We start from the raw sequence: 19,223 nt of genomic DNA, 5'->3' as shown, positions 1-19,223 counted from the left end.
ACTTGAATGTTGAGATTAGTGTCAGTTATATGTTAATGAACAACACTAACCCTTATTCCAACGTTCAAATTTTTAACACTATATTCAGTGTGTAAATACACACATCATTTCATTGTAATATTTATGATATACTCAGAATTGTATAAACAATCACTGTATCATATTACTACTATGTAAATTTTTATTTCATTATTTCAATAGAACACTGCAAGCTTCGTATTGTGAGTTGTGATCAATTAAAGAGCTATAGTTCAACGTGTTATTTGAATCGTTCGATTTTGGTTTGTGTAAGAGGTATATGAGTATTCCTCTTTATCAAAATATCATCTTTTACCTTTAACTCTCTTTCATCTTCATTATAGATGAGCTTCTCGATGATGTTCAACTTGGCTCGATCTATTCATTTTCTTTGATTCCTCATCGAAAAAGTTTCACATCGCCTTCCACTCACGTTGATATAATATTTGAAGTGAGTATCTCTCGACATGTTTTCCGTAATCTCCGAATTTGATATAAAGTGATTCATGTTCAAGGAAAATTGTACTTTTTCCAGGTTAACAATCTAACAAAGGTACGCAACAAATGAATTTTGTTTTCACCAACACTTTTCACGTACACCAACGACATTAGATGCTCTCTTCCCCCGGATTCATTGACTACTGGCTACAAGAAATCGAGCTGAGTTTTATGTTTTGATTAAATGTACTTACGTATCTTAAATGATTTCATATAATCACATTCTATGTAGTCAAAGACTCCTAGATTTTGACAAATATCTTGACAAATTCACACATCAAATCATTGAATTTTCTCTTTCTCAGTAAGGTTCGTGGACATTTGCGTGTTGCTACATTTGTTTCAGGTCAACTATTCTATGCTGAATGTCTCATTTAACTTGAAGAGGATATCAACAATACGAACTCTCTATCAAGGTTTGAACCACATAAAAATGCTACAGGGTCAATTGCTCTGAAAGGCAAAAGTATTATTTATAAACATTTGGAGCCAACCGTAAGGTGCCGGTTGCACGATGCCCAGATAGTGTTATCCATTGGATAGCAAATATTTTCAAACTTTTAAAAAAGGTGTTTTATTTTTCTTACGACAAAGAAATTTTGTAAACTTCGAAACAATATTTCATTTCAGTGATTGCTCAATTCGAATCATATATTTCTTGCTTTTTAAAAGGTTTTATAAAAGTTTAAAAAAATTGCTATCCAATGGATAACGCTATCCAAGCTTCGTGCAACCGGCCCCAGGTTGCTAATTTGCACTTAAATTTTTGTTGTAAGAACTATACCTGCCAAAAAAACAAGTCATTGAATGTAGGCACAAAGAAACATTTTGAAGTGATCGGAAATGACTTTAGCAAAGCAGTGATTTTTACCTTGTAAGTCAAAATTTTCTTCTTTTTTGTAGAATGTGGTGAATACCCATGGACGTTTGCTACACGTCTCGCTTATATCTTTTGTGGTAGGATTCTTTGATAAAATGTTTACTTTGATAAAAAGGATTCGTTATTTACTCAAATCGTTTTCACTCCAGATTCGGTTACGCCTCGTGGTACTTTTATTCGATTAAAGCTGGCTCTTCTGTTAAGTCTTGTGAGCCAGCATTCTTCAAATAGCAAGCAGCAGGTTTCGGGAGGAAATCTACATATTCTAACCATATCCAAAGATATCCTTCCTCTACAAAGATTGTTCTTTTACTCAAAATCATTTGCAGGTCATTCCCTTTCATACTCCACTTGCAATGATCTGTGTTTTTCCATATCTGCGGATCAGAGGAACAATAACACGTGTATTATTCACGGTATGTTTTGGTCCAAACGTCCACAAAACTATACTTGTGTATTCCCCTCTGAATAAGGTTACGTCATTCTTTACTTCATAACTTCTTTTGACTGAAGTAAGCGCTGAGTGCTACGTGACGTTATTATTTCTTTCAGGTGGGTGCCTGTTGTTAGCCAGTGATGGAGTTTGTCTTGTCAATAATTTGAAGCAATTGAAGAGTAAAGAAATGACGCAACTTGAAAACGGTTGGAACTCACTAAAATCTATCTTTAAGCCTGATGGCCTTATTAATATACTACAATAAGGCAAAGTAAATATAATCCCAAGAGGCAAAAAATTACGACCAAATAAATCTTAGAAAAACTTCGTTTGGTAATTTTTTTTGCCAAACTTTTTAAATTGCAAAACTTTTTATAATGAACACAGAAGACAGAAATAATTCTCAAGTTGTTTTTCATTTCAAGATAATCTAAGTTCTGATTCGTACACGACAATTTACTTTTTCAAATAACTGTGTCGGCGAACTCTCTATAATTTAAACTCTTTATCTTTTGAGTTAAAACTATGGTCGTAATGCTACATACATAATTAAACTTGGAATTATTATTTATTGAGGACTTATTTTAAATAAAACGTACGTTTTCACTAATAATCTCAGTGAAATATCTCAGGGAGAACCAAGAATCACATGCACACATACGTGCATACTTTCTAATGTCTTTCGTTCGTTAAATGTGAATTTATAATTTTTTCAATTTCTTTGTCATCAGCACTTCAAACGGAATGTGTTACAATAGATATCCCTAAGAAACTTATCAATCACAACAAAAATCAGATATCTGTTCCAGTGAGCTGCAAGCTGTGGGCCTGTTATGAACCAACGGCAGATAAACAGCGACCAAAGTGCAATCCTAATACAACGGTATATGCTCTCATCTTCGATGTAATTGATAAACACAATTGTTGTCGTGCTCTAGAATTTGTCGCATTTTCTAGGAAAGCGGTCATCTATCCAAGAATTTCGTCGAGTACGTAACGAAAGTTGATCAATAAGCTATATACCCTTTTTTTTGTAAGTTCTATATGTGTGTACTCCTTTTTCCTTATTCTCAGTTATTTTACTTCCAGCAACTTCAGTCTCGTATACATTATGACTGAAGATTCATTTGACGAACAGTTTGCCGAGGATCTTCTTGTTCAAAACACTTTACGGAAATGTACTGCAATGGCTGAAGATGGATCACTTATAAGCTGCGTTTCAGATGAAGAATTTTATCAGGTACGTAAAACCGTGTCTTGACTCAAAACAGGTATCGACTATTGTTTAATGAGCATGTTGTCATCATTGGCAAATGCAGTGGGGAGCTCGGTATGTTTGTATACACTTTGTGTCCTTGTAAATAAGAAATGCGTCCTTGTAAATGAACAAACGTTTCGTTTAGAAAGAATTATAATACATTCTATTTTGTCACATAATGGCAGTGATGGCCTTTTGCAAACTTAAACTTTTGCTTGAATTTCTTCCAATGTAGCGTCTCCTAGGAACCTGGGATTTACAATATCAAAAATCATCTTATACTTGAATATAGAGGAATTAGGAAGAACAACTGCCAATGAGCTTCCCGCGTTACTGGTGTGAGACTAGTGTGACAAAAGTGTAACAATGAGGAAGCAAACAGAAACTCATCAGAAAAAAATCAAGGGGCTAAAATGAGTCCCTGTAAATATTTCTTATTTTAATGCCATGGGAAAGGGGGTATTGAAGTTATCTGAGCCCGCAAACACTTCCCAATTTATAATGCCTTGTGTTCTTATGACATTCTAAAATCGATGAAACTAATGTTTTAAAGCAAAAAATAGTAAAATGTAGAAGAGATTGAAAGATATTTTGTACAATTGCATATAATTTTAAGTCATGCTGAGTCGACAATTCTATTTGTATAGCCTGCTAAGGAAATGGACCTGTTGCTTTGAAATCTTGATTAATGTGGAACAGTTTATTATATAAATAGCTTTATGCTTTTTTTATGAGTTCCTTCAATATGCTGCAAAGATAAAACCGTCGTTCAGCAGAGAAGCGTCAAATTTGATTCAAGGATTTTATGTTGCAAGCCGGCGATCGCGAAGTTCTGGTTTAACAAATGGAATGAACTTTCCTCTTCCTGCTTTGAAATCCATGTAAGATTTGACTTTGTTTGATGCCAAAAAACCTTTATCATCTAAACTTCGTCTATCATCTTAACTTCCTACATACAGAGACGTCAATAATTTATTTATCGCTTGTCGTGTGTAGGACATCAATTGCTGAAGCTCATGCCAAGCTGTCTTTGCGTAGCGAAGTAAGTTTAATATATTGCCTGAACTTCAGATCTTTTCTACATTATCTTTATAAATTCACTGAAATTCGAGTAGCAGCTGATTTATGTCTTGAAGGTTACAGAAGATGATGCCGTCGTTGCCATTTTGCTGTACGAGGAATGCATTACAGCTAGACTCGGTAATACTTTTATCTAGGACCAATACATGCATGAAGCCTGAATCTTGCTTCATAAAGGATAGTTATGTTTCGTTGGTTTTTGAAACTTTTTAGTGGAAAAAAACACACAAAAAACTATGGTTTGAATTCGACCATCAATGAAATTGAAAGAAAGCAAAATTTTTTGAAGAAAATGTTAACAAATTTTTAAAACTTTTCAAAAAGTAACTACTTACTTAGCCGAACTTTCAAACACTCACAATTTACAAGTACATTCACTGAAATCTACGTCGTCGATGTTTATAAAAAATGTCCACGGAATGGCAGCAAAACCACAGCATAGAGAACATATAGTAGGGCCACTCCATTGAATTTTTTCGTGCCACGCATATGTTATTACGCATGTGATTACCATATTGGCAGCCAGTAAATTGCATTTGGTGACCAATAGGATTGACGATATGGCAAACGGCAGCCCGTAAACTAATTCAATACACAGCAGCTAGTTGCACAGCGAAGTGGCCCTACTGTATATTCCTATACTGTGGCAAAACTAACGGATCTTTTGCAAAACCTTATTACTTTAATATCTAAGATATAACAGTAAAAAGCTACAGTGTACCATGGCATTCACTTTTTACATTTTTTAAAAAAAAATTCAATATTTTGGTTCAGATGTTGTGCCCAGGTTTTAAAATAATCGTCAAGATCCTGTTTACGTGAAGTATCATCTTACATATTCAACCTTCAGCCACAGACTAGACATGTAACAGAAGACCCACTCGGCAAAAATCGAGGCGTATTTTTTCACTACGCATGCGTGACTTCGCAGCAAGATACTTTCAGGAAATAAATATGGACAGTATTGCACGAAAATGTTATTTTACTAGTAATTTACGTTTAAAGCAAAAGTTTGCCGAAATTTTTACCAAGAGTTATCATCTTGGGAAGAAAATAAGGTACCAAGCTTTTGTGGTGCAAAACGATGTATTTGTAAAAACATGTATATGTTCTATTGCGATCTTGCTGAAGTATTTCGCTGGAAGGCGTGTCCGCCTAGAATTTGCTTCAGCAAAGTGGGGGGGACACGTACATCAAAGGTTCCAACTCGTGTGGATCTTTTGTGCTTCAGCTAATCGTCGTTTTATCACCCAAACTCACACAGATTTCATTTCGCATAGGCAAATATCACAAGACTTTGCGCTATTATTACAATTCCAGTCTGCTTAATAAAAAAAAGGAAACGCCGTGAATGTGTTCACTTTAAATAAACCATAATTTAAAATTTGAAGCAACTCTACTTAGCGAAAAATTCTGTTATTGTAGGAGGAAAAAGGAGCCTCGTTTGATAGGCTGTCCACGTTGTTTTCTTTTATAGGGATCACTTGGCGAGTGGTTATAGCATTACATTATAGGCTATTGTTTTCAAAACACTTACACTACAAACTGAACTTTCTTTAGGATACTCTGTCCTCGGTGTGAGACAATTTCATCATTTTAAAAACGACACTTTGGCCTCTTTCATTAATATTCAGGTAAACAACAATATAAATGAAATCCTTCGAAAATTTTTATGGATCAAGAGAATGCACAATAGAAAAACGTACACGTGACATACAAATGACATTTCAATACAGTAAGACGGCAACAAAAACAATGGAAACGCCTGTCAAAAAATGTCGAGTTGTAGCTACTTATTTCACATAAACATAATATATTAATCCTAACACGGTTTTTAATATGCACATGAAAAAATATGTGACTTGGACGAGATTTGAGCTCGCACCTTCGGGATTCTAGTCCGCCGCTCAACCTGATGAGCTACCATGCCCACAGGGAATGGAGACGAGTAAAATCTCTTTTAAACTGCGTATGGACGAGATATTCTCGCCACTATAACAGTTTACTGGATGGTACCGTGTTTCGACTTTATTCCAAAGCCATCATCAGAGAATATACATAATATATTAATCCTAACATGGTTTTTAATTAAAAAACGTGTTAGGATTAATATATTATGTATATACTCTGATGATGGCTTTGGAATAAATTTCACATAAATGCAACGATATTTTTAACAATCTTAAAAAAGATAATAGAGAGTTTCAGATTTGACAACGAGTACAACTTGCTTATAGAACCCAGATCTCTCACGGTCCAGTTATGTAGTCGTACTCGTAGCCAAATCTGAAACTCTCTGTTATCTGAGCTTCTTGGAATGATTACTGGACCGAAGGCATGGGGGAAATTTTGTTATTTAAATTTGATTTTCATTGCAGAGAACTTGTAAAATGACAGAGGACTTTGCAAAACAGTTTATTAATCCGTTTTCACTCTCAAGACATTGAAGTTTTGTAATGTCCGGATTCACACTAGTGACGTCATATTGCATAATGAGTTGCTGCAAATTTATATATGTCCTCTAATTTCACGATAACTTTAGGATGAAATACTCACGAAGTATGTTATACAATTAGCACTTTAAAATGACAAGAACTCAGTCTGCTCGAACAAACAGATCAGCAAACATCCTGATCATTCAATTTCTCCTAATGCAATATGACGTCACAGGTTGTGTTAATCGGACATTACAAAAGTTCATGAACTTCAGAATGAAAAAATATATGAATAAACTGCTTCTGAAAGTCTAGCGTCATTTTAAGACTCCTTAAAGAAAATATAATACAAGTAAACAAAATTTTTGTTCTGCTGTCCTTTAATATGTATATCATGTCATTTGATATTACGTTATATTTTACAGAATGAGAAATTGAGCCAGATGAAACGTCAAATGAAACGATTTTGTCACTTGCACTCGAACTATAAGCACGCTTCGTCGTCCATCAACCGTGAAGAATAACTACAAAACAATGCCATCACCATATATGATGACCGCGATCTCTTGCTTAAAAACATTATTATTTCACGTATTTCGACTATATGACATTGCCATCTTTTGCAGAACAGCATTTTCATGAGTAGCTACATGAAAAATTTCGTTTTACAGAGTTAATCCCACGAGGAAACCTTAGTTTCTTTGCTTAAAATAAACCAGTTGGGAGAACTTTCTCCAGTTCTTAACCAATTAAAATCGTCCACGGATTGCCAGTTATTTTTGGATGGATCCAGCCTGCTGCGCTGAAAATGGCAGGACAAGTTCTCATAGCACCAGTTGAACTCTGCAAAACCAAGATCGGCAGAATCTTCAATTATTGACCTACTGGTCACGTGAACATAGAAATGGCAAGAAATTGTGTTATGTATTCGCAACTGTTGGCATGGAAACACAAATACGCTATCTTTACAATCATTGATGAATACCGAGCCACTAACTGGCCCACAGAATACTTTGCAGGATTCTAATTTCTCAAGATGCAGTGCTGATGGCGAACCATAAAGTTTCAAAACACAATTTTGCATATGAGAAAAGCGAATATCTTTCTCCGTCAACTCTTCCTCAAATTTTATGATACTTTGCTCTTTTAACACTTCGTTTCCTTCTTCACTCTTTACAACTTTGCCTTTTCTTGAATCCTGAAAACAAGAAGAGACACCCTATGGCGTCAACAGAATTTACAAAAGGGACAAGGGGCACAAGATAAAAGACAAATTTTACGGGGAGGACAAAAATTTGCGCTACTTTGGTGGACCACAAACTTGCAGTAAAAGATCGCCTCATCAGTGTGAAGTTTTCGAAACGTCAATCACATCATTAATATGAATGTCTTGCATAACATACGCAACATGTCACATGTCAATTGCATGAAAGAAATAGCTCAAAATAATAACATGAGGCTAGCACGCGCCCCCAGCCCAGGCCCCCACTTAGAGACGCGAGTCACGCGACAGTAGACTCCTCAGACCATTCTTCGATCTTTATGTATAAAATCAGGTGTATTTCTACCTGTCTATTATCAGTTGTTATACTTTTATTTACGACTTCATGTTTCTTGCTAAAAGCAAACTTTTTCTTTGGAACTAAGCTAGTCTTTTTATCGTGCAAGTCTCGCTGTAAATCCTTTATTTCTGCTTGCATATTTTTAGTATCATAAGGTGGCAAAAACGCAAAGGAATCGGTAAAGAGCAGCTGAAGCTTTTGAGTTTGTTTTGTCGCTTCGTCTAATCTCTCTTGCAAAGTACATTGTCGAAGTCCATTACAGTTTTGTAATATTTCTTTGATCTTCTTTTTTCTCGAGTAAATTTCAAAAGAATAAATTTCGGGTCTTCCTCTTCCCTCAATTGATCGGCTTTTTCTTTTCTCTTTTTCTCTATCTCCAACAGTCTTTCGTCTCTTCTTTTTTCCAAACGTTCTTTCATTTCGTCTGCCATTTTGTTTAACAGATGCTTCCACATTGAAAGGAAATTTTCGTTTTTTTATTACTCAATAATATGATTATATTTTATTGACAGTTGTAAAAACTTATAACTTAATTAAAACACTAAGTTTTAAGATTATCCTTTGTCACGTGCGTTAAGAAAACTGCGTTATTTTACAATTAGGTATCATTACATCGTTTTTTGTGTGTCGTCAGTTTATTTTCCGTAAATTTTGCTGTAAACAAAACGCCTTCATACGGGGATGAGGGGGTGAGGAAGGAAAAGATCTAGATCATTGTGATGTCGTCATTACGCGTAAACAGCGGCCATCTTGAAACTGCTCAAACATATGGTTCACTTTTCTAAACCATTCCAATGCTGAAAATTCTTTTTAGGCATCTTGTTTATGCCTGAATATTTCTGAAGGTGCCATGAATCCAAACCAAGGACAAACGGGCCAAAATCCTACGCAGTACGCCCAACACTATGCAGGTTACATGGCGACTGCGGCACAAAATAATTATTATGCGGCATCTGGTTATCCTGGCTACTCAGGATATGCAAGTTATCCATATTATGGAATGACAGCAATACCCTCTCAAGTACCACCCATGCCTGCTATCCCAGCACCAAATAGTCAGGTAAATATTAACTCAACTTATGTTTCGTCATCAAAATTTACAATCAGTTATCATTGAATGAATTGGGAATGTTTTAATGAACCACTAAAGACTGAACTTCTGTGATTACGGTTCTCACGAAATAGTCATGTTTCTCTGGGATAGCTCCACATACACGAATGAAGTCAGACTGGAAAGTCAAAACTGGATTTACTCCATTTGCATATACTTTTTTATTGCAAATTTTTCTAAAGAAATACAGTGAACCATAATGGTATTTAGGTATTCTCTCAATTTGTAGCAAAACATTGTAATACCACCTATCCACTCTTGCCTTTACCATTTTGACATGTTGTAGAATATTTGAATTGTCATCAAGATTTGAGCCTCTTTGGGAGTTTATTTTGATAACTTATGGAAATGAGATTAAGTACAGTAATGATAGATGGATGTTTTCAATGCATATTAAAACCTGAGCTTTGCAACCACCTGCCTTTAATGACTGCTTTTCTGGGATGAATAAGATCTACTTGTAAATTACATGTACCTAATGAGACTAATGCAACCAAGGGCAGTATTTTATTTTCAAACATTAAATTTCACTTGTAACAAGTGCCCACTTTTGACATATTAACTTGTATTTTATTGCAGTTCATGTGCCTCAATAGAAGCACTGAACATAATCAACACTGCATCAAAATATTTGCAATTATGATGTGTTTCAGGATTGCACATGTGAGTTTGTTGTCTTGTTAATCAAGCACAAAAACATGTCTACCCATGGCTTCAAGCAGATTAGAAATTTTTCATGTATTTCAGTTCTCGAGCAATAATTGGAACTGCTGATATTTTTCTAAATATTGAAAATGCAATGAAACATGTAAAATTTGACAAGCATACAAAATCAAAAGAATCCAAAGTAATGTCATATGAAAGAATGTTTTTATGCAGTGCGGTGTTTTGAAATTAAATGAAGATATGATCTTCGCACTTGTCCAGAATCCAAAGTGATATTTTTTTTGTCTTTAAGATATATCATGCATTTTATGATTATAATCCTAGTGTTTGTGATAAAAAGCATTTGATCTAAAAATGGTGGATTTTTTTTGCAGGAATATAAATTATCTATACAAGTTTATTCAAGTTTGACTTTGTATTTCATGTGCATATGGTAAAAACATTTCAAGCTTAATAGCTCATGACATCATTCACAAACCTATATTGACAACACATTTTAGTGATAAGGGAGTGATTGCATGGTTTTACTTTACTCCTATCTTCAAGTTACTTATATCCTCTTTAGTTAATGAAAATTCATAATCACCACAACGATTCTCATTTTTCTTGCTACTACCTATATGTTTGGTGTGTTTATTGTAAGAACTTAAGGCATTGGTTAAGTTGACTAGCAAATACAAGATTTTGTGTGTGGTACCATTGATTAACTTTTGGACAAAAGCCTCTTATTCAATGCTTGTTATATTCTTCCCAGTTTTTATTCAATGAGAACAACAATATTCTCCTTCATAATAGATTTTGCCTGGTCAACAAGACTTTGCCAAACAATATGAAGAATGGAAGAAGCAATATGACCTATGGTTAGAGCAGACAAAAAACCATCCAGATCAGCAACAGGTTCAGCAATGGCAGCAACAAATGCAACAATGGGAACAGCAAATGGCACAAATGTTTCCACAGCGAACCTCAAATGTACCATCTAGCCAAACAATGTTTTCACCTCAAAGTGTCAACTCAGCTCCTCCGGTTGCCTCAGTGGCAAGTATCAACTCTTGGTCAGCTGCTGCTCCTACGGTCAATCCCACACCACCTGTTAATATGACCGCATCATCTTATCACACACAGTCAAATTATCTTGGCTCTACCGGCCAACTGTATGGTCAACAAGGTTTTCAGATGCAAACTCAGAATCAAAATCAAGTCCAACCACAACAGGGAATGCAAAATACTGTAACAAATGTACAGCAATCATCTAGTAATCAAAATAAATTTGTTCCAAGTCATCCACCATTACCAAGTCATCAATCCTCACAATATAACACTACATCCAATGCACAAAGCTTTTCAGAAAATCCTAGCAATGTATCATGGCAACAAAGTAACAAGCTACCATATGGTCAAAACCAACCCAATTCTGGGCCACCATCACAACCGCCAGCAACTAGCTTTTCATCGCAGGCTTCCAATTCCCAACATCAGGCTTATGAACAGTCACCATCCCTTATGCCTAGGCAGGCTTCATCATTTCAGGCCACAACGTCAGGCTTCCATGCAAAAAGCCCTCATGTAGGTGAACCACCACAGAATTTGAATTCTTGGCAACGAGGCCCTTCGCCCCAAGTTAGACCTCCTTCACTAAGAGGACCATCATCAAGTATTCCTGGAGGGCTTGCATCAAGCAGGCCTGCAGGTTATGCTCTTGATGTTGTCAGGGTAAACAATGAGCCAAGAGGTCATCCTCCATTTCCAGACCAGTTCCAAGGATCAAGATTCAGTGGAAGTAGACCTCAAGGGCAATACAACAATGTCAGGGCAGGTAATCAACAAACCTTAAATCGAATGCCGCTACCAGCTCAGAATTCAGGACCAAGAATGCAATTACCGTCATCTGTTAGGCAACCAAATAAGCAAGGTCATCAATCGTTGATGAGTCTTAATCCTAGAACACCTCAAGTGCATTTGGATAGAACAAGGCTTGGTGTACCAAGTTCCCAACATAAGCAATCTACACACTTCAATGAGCAAGCTCAACAGTCCAGGCAGTCTATACAACCAGGAAATGTATCAAATGAGCGACAAGATCCAAGGCCAATGAATCAGGAAGCGAATACTGAGAAGGAAAACATTTCACATTTCAGTGAACATTCAACTATACCACATGTTCCGAGTAATGAAGGTGAGCCAAGACCAAGAGGTCACCTCAGTTCTTATGGTCCTAGAAGTGACTTTAATCACCAATATCCAAGAGAGCAACAACAGCAATTGACTCCACAAGGACACATTCAACAATTTCGAACTCCATCACCTCAACCTGCAAAGCATGGACAGTATAGATATCCTGTAGCTAAAGTCACCCCACCTGCTTTTCAAGAGCACAGGATGCTCTGGCCTCGAGTTCCCCAACCACAGCAAGGACAGGAAATGGGACAACAAAAGGGATTTTCTAGCCACCAGGGGCAAAGCTTAGGAGCACCAAGAGGTGCAACCAGTCCACATATTGAAAGGATGGCCCAGTTAAGGGAACCACTTGGACAAGGGCAACAAATTTCCCAGCCAAATAAAGCAACTGGAATAAGAGAACCTCACATGTTGCAAGGAGGGAACATGAGGCTGCCTGGTCCTAGAGCAGGGCAACCTCAAGGACTAGCTGGCCAAAGAATGGATCAACCAAGAAGTGCTGTCTTGCAAAGAATTGATAGTGCTAGAGGACCACCTGGCCAAAGAATGGATCAACCAATAGGACTCCAAAGATCTGAAATAGATCAGCCAAGAGGAACCCCAGGACCAAAAACTGATCAGCCTAGAGGCCCCCCTGCACAAAGAATGGATCAACCTAGAGGACCCTTAGTGCAAAGATTGCATCAAGCAATGGGACCTTCTGGACAAAGAATGGATTCACCTAGTGGACCCCCAGCACCAAGATTGCATCAACTGAGGAGCTCCCCTGGCCACAGAATGAATCAACCTAGAGGACCCTCTAGCCAAAGAATGGATCAACCACGAGGATCACCTGCACAAAGAATGGTTCAACCACAAAGAATGCTTGCACCAAGGTTGAATCAGACCAGAGGACCCTTTCTACAAAGAATGGATCAACCAAGAGGACCCCTGGACAAAGATTTTCTCAACCAAGGGGACCTCAAGGACTAAGAGTAGATCAACCAAGGGGACCCCAAGGACCAAGATTAGATCAACCAAGAGGACCGCCTGGACAAAGAATGGATCAGCCAAGAGGACCTCCTGCACAAAAATTGAATCAGCCAAGAGGTTCCCCTGGCCAAAGAATGGATCAGCCTAGGGGACCCTCTAGTCAAAGAATGGATCAACCAAGAATGGATCAACCAAGAGGACCCCCTGGTCAAAGAATGAATCACGCAGGAGAAACCTTTGGCCAAAGAATGGTTCAACCAAGAGGACCCTCTGGTGAAAGAATGGATCAACCAAGAGGGCCACCTGCACAAAGAATGAATCAAGCAGAAGAAACCCCTGGCCAAAGAATGGTTCAACCAAGAGGACCCTCTGGTCAAAGAATGGATCAACCAAGAGGACCCTCCGGTCAAAGAATGGATCAACCAAGAGGACCCTCTGGTCAAAGAATGGATCAACCAAGAGGACCCTCTGATCGAAGAATGGATCAACCAAGAGGACCCTCTGGTCAAAGAATGGATCAACCAAGAGGACCCTCTGGTCAAAGAATGGATCAACCAAGAGGACCCTCTGTTCAAAGAATGGATCAACCAAGAATGGATCAACCAAGAGGACCCCCTGTTCAAAGAATGAATCATGCAGGAGAAACCTCTGGCCAAAGAATGGTTCAACCAAGAGGACCCTCTAATCAAAGAATGGATCAACCAAGAGGACCCTCTGGTCAAAGAATGGATCAACCAAGAGGACCCTCTGGTCAAAGAATGGATCAACCAAGAATGGATCAACCAAGAATGGATCAACCAAGAATGGATCAACCAAGAATGGATCAACCAAGAATGGATCAACCAAGAATGGATCAACCAAGAGGACCCCTGGTCAAAGAATAAATCATGCAGGAGAAACCCCTGGCCAAAGAATGGTTCAACCAAGAGGACCCTCTGGCCAAAGAATGGTTCAACCAAGTGGACCCCTTGGTCAAAGAATGGGTCTACCAAGAGGACCCCCTGGTCAAAGAATGGATCAACCACGAGGACCCTCAGGTCAAAGAATGGATCAACCAAGAGGACTACTCGGTCATAAAGCAGCAGTCCAGCCTTCCAATAGTGGGCCACAACTAGACATTAGAACAAGAGCTCCTGGTGCAGTAAGAGCTGCTCCGCCATTATTAAGAGGAAGCGGGCCAACAATACCAATTACTCATGCAAGTAATTCTACACCAACATCCGAAGTTAGACAAGAAAATCGACCGAGGCTAACTTCACCAGTAGCGGGTAATGTCCCACGTCAACAAGTTCCTCGTCCACAAGCACCTTCGCCTCTACGGCTACCCAGACCTCCACTTCCATCATCTCAAACTGAGCCAGCTCAGACAACTCATCCCAAAGAAAATGTAAAACCTGTTATGTCAAGCCAAGATAGTCTATCACCCATGGTTAAGTCAACAAACACACAGGAAAACACGCCTTCCTTTAAATCAAATGAAAGTTTAGAGGGGAAGCCTCAAGAACCGGTTCATCATGCTGACTCAACAGTAGCGTCATCAGAAATTGCTGATACACCGTCCGTTGCATCAGAATTAAATAATGGAAACAATGATGTTGAAGAAAATGATTCAGTGGCTGAAGAGAAGTCTGTCGTTGATCAGAAAGATGGGGGAAATACAACGTCCAACGATGAGTATAAGTATGACTGAAATTAAATAATTTTGCCATCCTTAAACGTTGCTTTTCAGACATTTTTACACGATTCACTTGTTTTTTTTTTTAGTTCTAAAAAAGACGATGGTCCAGATCACGTGACTACGGAAGAAAATAAGCCCGGTTCTGTTGCAAGCGATAATTACATCGCGAATGATAAAAAGAAAATCGAAATTGAAATGTTAATGAGACAACAGGAGCAGTTGAAAAGCTTGGAAAAGCTTGGAAAGATACAGCAGCAACAGAAGGCGAAAAAAGCTTCAGATGTTTCTAAGGAAGAGGAAGCAAAAGGTAAAGTATATCCTGAGAATCTGAGTTCATTTTTTTTGTTGTTTAAATATTAAATATTTTGACCTTAAACAGACGACTTTAGTTTGCCGCCTCCACTGACTAATTAGAGAATTTTAGTTTGGCGTTAACGGCAAACCGCAAAAAGTCACGTGTTCGTGGCTTTGCGGTTTACGTTGTGGTTTGCGATTCAGGTTCTAACGCCAAGAGGCCATTCTTGCGGTAGGTGATGTACGGCAAGCTTTTTAGAATTTTTAATACAATCTAGTGACGCTTGTGGCTCAATGTATTTATTTTATGTGAGTATACATCATAAATAAGCCTTTTTCATTGACAAACTTTTAACACAACATGAAATTTAGCTTATGACAATGCGAATTGTAAATAGAAATGCGAAACGCCAAACTAAATTGAATTTTTTTTCAAAACGGCAAACCTCAACGGCAAACTGGTAGGTAGTTGTGGTTTGCCGTGTGCCGTAAACCCGACACTAAAACTCTTCATTATGTATATTAGTTAGTTCATTAGAAATCCATGGTCGTCTCCTGTCGAGTCTTTTTCATTTCTAAAGCTATTAAAATAGAAATATCATTTTGAGAAAGGTTAAAGTGTACTAAAATGACATATGCAAAAGAATCAGTGTGTCACTCATTTCACTAATTATCCAAATTAGGATACGCTAATTGCACAATAATTACTTATCAGCGCAAACGTCATATCTCATGCAGCAATTACCCAAATGTAATAAATGCTTTGTTATTTGAAAAGCCTAGGATATCATTTAGGGTCCAACACTGTAGAATTATTTCAAAGTTATGCTATTGGTAGAGCTAAAATTTTGTAATTTTTTGATTAATTGATTAGAGAAAAGGATCCAGCCACTTTAAATTCCTGGAATTATTCAATATGAACTTAGATATCGTTCTTTTTAATTTTTAAGCACCTCGGTGTAATAAAGTCCTTCCGTAGAACATTAGTTTGGGGGTGGTGGGGGTTATTGATATATTAAGGTATGCCCAAATGATTTCTTTAGGAAAGCAATTCACTTTTCAAAACAAACCAGTCGCGCTCAACTGAATGTATGAATGACCCCCCCCCCCAAAAGCTCTACAGACTAAGACATAACCAAACTAACCACATGATGCAATTTAAAACAGATGTTTCAAGTGATGTCAAAGCACAAGTTTTGCAAACGCACCCTCCCCCTCCTCCAATTAACGTTCTACATACTGTGACATTACCAAACTAACCACATGATGCAATTTACAACAGATGTTTCAAGTGATGTCAAAGCACCAGGTTTGCAAACTCATCCATTCCTTTGTAAAAAGTTCCCAAGATGTGGGCCTTCGGAAAAGTGTGGTAGATTCCATCCAGAGTGTAAATACGACTCCAAGTAAGCTGTCGAATTACAATAAATAATGTAATGACTCACCCACCCTTCCCCAACATCAAACAAACTTCTAGCATCCAATAAACACCCTCGTTTGAAACCTGGGTTGGTATCAGACGCTTGTCTCTAATAAACGTCCCGTTTCCATTAGTCTTAATTTTGCTCGTACAAGGTAATGAAATGATACAAACACCCCTCTCTCTATTAAAAGCTCCGCATCTATTAACCCCCACTCCGAGAACCGTAACAATTTGAACGGTATTGCAATTTATTTCGAAATTATGATACATTGTTCATTGTTCTGTTTTCTCTTCAGGTGCAATCGATTAACTTGTCCGTTTACCCACACTGTTCCATTGGAGGAACGCGATTGTGGTAAGTTTAAATTGACTCTGCTTACGGCTCATAGAGCTGTTAGGATCGAGGACTTTAGTGCAACTATTTGATTCGTGTTTGTTCACACGAAATGCCCAAGAATTGAAAAAGTTACAACAAATAGCTTGAGTTCCATGGAATTGTGGATCAGATCTTAAAGGTTACAACAAATATGTTGAGTTCCATGGAATTGTTGATCAGATCATAAAGGTTAAAACAAATAGGTTGAGCTCCATGAAATTGCGGATCAGATTATAAAGGAGATGCAAGCGTCCTTGACGAGTTTAGAATCACCTGTTCTACATCGAATGTGCAAAAAAGAAATAAGAAGATGTTTAACAGTAGCTAAATACCTTTGATATTGTATATTATATTTTTCGTCTTTTAACAATGCAATTCTATAATTATTTCCCTTGTTTCACTTTCATGGATAAGTCAGGAATGATAAAATTCACTGATTCAGACTGAATTTAAGAGTAGCATGAAAATCCACGCCCGTATTCTAAAAGTTCACTCGCACTTACAATTGCTGAGTGTATTTCAGAAATCCTAATCTTACTAACCAATGGAGTAGAAATACCGTCTTGCAACAGTTATGAGGTGAATTTGAAGCCGTGCTCAGCGAGTTTTGAGTGAGCTTTTAGAACACACGCGTTAAACGTTTTGCGAGAAATCACGGAGTTGCAAAATTGTTACAGGAAAGACGGCAGCAAATGAAAAGAAAAAAGCCGAAGAGGAGAGAGAACGCCTCATGTACGAAGAAGATCCAAGATTGTACGATGATCATTTGGTAAGGAACGACGTAAGGAATGAAATCTTTGTCCAGTTATCACGGACGGATGACCAGTGGTGTTAGCAAGGGGGGGGGGTTTAGTTACTGCTCCACTAATATCTTCCATACTATAGTCTTCATAAGGATTACTTGAAAATGCACAGTGAATGTAAGTGACATTTTGAGGGTGTTTTCATCCCCCTTCAAAATGAAATTCTGCCCCCGCCACTGTGGATCACGTATCTATATTACGTATACACTACTAAAATTGAAACCGGATATAGCTTCATTTGCATACGTTACATATATTGTTTTATTACAAAATTACACTTTTGCTTTTTATTACTTTAACTCATTACAGATAAGGAAAAAATACTTTGAATGGACTCAATGTGTGTCAGCTTCTTTGCTATATTGCTGTTAAGATATTTAATGTTTAATGAATTTTTCATAATGCGTAGAGAAAATATCCAGGTTTTAATGTCTTGTAGTATCCTCCTCATGATTTTGATCGTTGGAGATACGGAGATGGTATCGAGGAGGATGTTTATTATGAGGAGCGACGATATCATGATGAGGAATGGAACGAGGTTCGTTGACAATTTTTGTGGCGTCTACTTGTGCTTCGCTTCGGTAACTATCTATCGCTTCAGAAAAGCCTCGTTGTGCGGCCCAACTTTTCTAACATTCACCACAAAAACAGTGTACTTGCTGTTTTGTTTCTATTTGCATTTTTTTTTTTTTGTAATTCTTGAATTTCAAACGATTGCAATTGTGGAGAAACGTTTATTTACTTACTGCCGCCTTGTTGTTTTTTTTAAAATTCAACAGAAAATTGTTTGGCTTTCACTGCTTTCAACCAATCAGGTTACAGTATTTACAAGGGCAATCACACATTTTCACAGTGCAATTGGAGATAAACTGCACTAAAATCAACCAATCACAATCGAGAAAAATATGAAGAATGTCACTTATTGACTGAGACCGAGGGAAACAGTGTTTTTTGGTTCACACGTTTTTTATCATCGACTGGTAAATAACATATAATTTTTACTCTCGAGGCTCCGGCGAGAAAACAGTTCAGTTTGTTCATTCTCACGTGACACAATTTCGACCAATTAAGCAATAGAAAAATGAACTTTGAAAATTAGTATGTGATAATAATATTATTTAGCAGTTGAAGTACTTGTAGAACATATGTAAAATGTGCATCTGCGAAGGTGAATATTCATAGAAATTTGTTGCAACAATACATAGAAATTTGTTGCTCTTGTGTTGATGTAAATGGTTTTTCCTACTACCAAAGCTTTCAGAAATGTTACAAGGAATAATCGTGGCTAAAATCTCTAGACTTATTTTGTCAACAATCGTATCTTTTCTAGGCTTATCGGTTTCGACATCCACCAGACGAACGAGACCTTCATCCGCCGCATCCATACGACCGTCCTTACAACGATCGTGATTATATAGAGGACTGGTACCCACCTCCACGTGACTACGAAAGGTATCCTACTGAAGTGGAACATTATCCCGAGCGATTTCCTATTGACGAGAGACTACCTCCTGGTGGCGATAGATTTCTCGATAGAGAGAGGTACTTTACTTGA

At 37.5% G+C, this 19,223-nt stretch overlaps 5 protein-coding genes across 13 annotated transcripts in view; 3 read left to right on the top strand and 2 right to left on the bottom strand.

The window, feature by feature from the left end:
- The first annotated feature begins 3,919 nt into the window (after positions 1-3,919).
- On the top strand, positions 3,920-7,360 carry LOC124452875 (minichromosome maintenance domain-containing protein 2-like). The gene is made up of 5 exons (XM_047003504.1): positions 3,920-3,971; positions 4,087-4,132; positions 4,227-4,290; positions 5,731-5,804; positions 7,031-7,360. The coding sequence occupies exons 1-5, from the start codon at positions 3,940-3,942 to the stop codon at positions 7,127-7,129; spliced, it is 315 nt and encodes a 104-aa protein (XP_046859460.1). The 5' UTR covers positions 3,920-3,939; the 3' UTR covers positions 7,130-7,360.
- Positions 6,968-8,747, bottom strand: LOC124452874 (tubulin-specific chaperone C-like). Its single transcript, XM_047003503.1, is given in 3 exon segments — positions 6,968-7,803; positions 8,174-8,454; positions 8,457-8,747. Coding segments are annotated over 3 exon segments (972 nt in total). The 5' UTR covers positions 8,623-8,747; the 3' UTR covers positions 6,968-7,278.
- Positions 8,748-8,877: 130 nt separating this feature from the next.
- LOC124453373 (chromatin modification-related protein eaf-1-like) lies at positions 8,878-13,571 on the top strand. 2 transcript variants are annotated; one of them, XM_047004195.1, is made up of 3 exons: positions 8,878-9,227; positions 10,740-12,612; positions 12,646-13,571. In XM_047004195.1, the coding sequence occupies exons 1-3, from the start codon at positions 9,018-9,020 to the stop codon at positions 13,092-13,094; spliced, it is 2,532 nt and encodes an 843-aa protein (XP_046860151.1). In that variant the 5' UTR covers positions 8,878-9,017; the 3' UTR covers positions 13,095-13,571. The 2 variants fall into 2 exon arrangements, with proteins under 2 accessions (XP_046860151.1, XP_046860150.1); XM_047004194.1 differs by having other exon boundaries at positions 8,879-9,227; positions 10,740-13,092; positions 13,126-13,571.
- Positions 13,130-13,975, bottom strand: LOC124453413 (the record flags this gene model as incomplete). The annotated part of the gene is made up of 1 exon (XM_047004234.1): positions 13,130-13,975. A coding segment is annotated over one exon (846 nt), but the record flags the coding sequence as incomplete, so codon positions are not given.
- Positions 13,948-19,223, top strand: part of LOC124453372 — a 62,146-nt gene continuing 56,870 nt past the window's right edge. For all 8 annotated transcript variants that reach the window (XR_006951068.1, XR_006951067.1, XR_006951065.1 and 5 more), the window contains exons 1-7: positions 13,948-14,774; positions 14,859-15,079; positions 16,349-16,472; positions 16,786-16,844; positions 17,543-17,634; positions 18,108-18,206; positions 18,999-19,210. Coding sequence is in view for 1 of the 8 variants with exons in the window: in XM_047004193.1 (XP_046860149.1) it covers positions 14,008-14,774; positions 14,859-15,079; positions 16,349-16,472; positions 16,786-16,844; positions 17,543-17,634; positions 18,108-18,206; positions 18,999-19,210 (1,574 nt within the window). In the remaining 7 variants the exon portion in view is untranslated. The remainder of the gene's footprint in view (positions 14,775-14,858; positions 15,080-16,348; positions 16,473-16,785; positions 16,845-17,542; positions 17,635-18,107; positions 18,207-18,998; positions 19,211-19,223) is intronic.

This window comes from Xenia sp. Carnegie-2017, unplaced genomic scaffold, assembly GCF_021976095.1.
Source record: "Xenia sp. Carnegie-2017 unplaced genomic scaffold, XeniaSp_v1 HiC_scaffold_25, whole genome shotgun sequence".
Classification (NCBI taxonomy): domain Eukaryota; kingdom Metazoa; phylum Cnidaria; class Anthozoa; order Malacalcyonacea; family Xeniidae; genus Xenia; species Xenia sp. Carnegie-2017.
The sequence above is the reverse complement of the archived record's forward strand: the minus strand, read 5'-3'. Positions and strand labels throughout refer to the sequence as shown.

Bases quoted from the DNA above. Each gene is read 5' to 3' on its own strand.
- LOC124452875 (XM_047003504.1), top strand. From the start codon at position 3,940: ATGAACTTTCCTCTTCCTGCTTTGAAATCCAT. The intron at 4,291-5,730 runs GTAATACTTTTA...AACTTTCTTTAG, and splicing joins ATGCATTACAGCTAGACTCG to GATACTCTGTCCTCGGTGTG. The intron at 5,805-7,030 runs GTAAACAACAAT...TATATTTTACAG, and splicing joins CCTCTTTCATTAATATTCAG to AATGAGAAATTGAGCCAGAT.
- LOC124453373 (XM_047004194.1), top strand. From the start codon at position 9,018: ATGAATCCAAACCAAGGACAAACGGGCCAAAATCCTACGCAGTACGCC. The intron at 9,228-10,739 runs GTAAATATTAAC...CCTTCATAATAG, and splicing joins TCCCAGCACCAAATAGTCAG to ATTTTGCCTGGTCAACAAGA.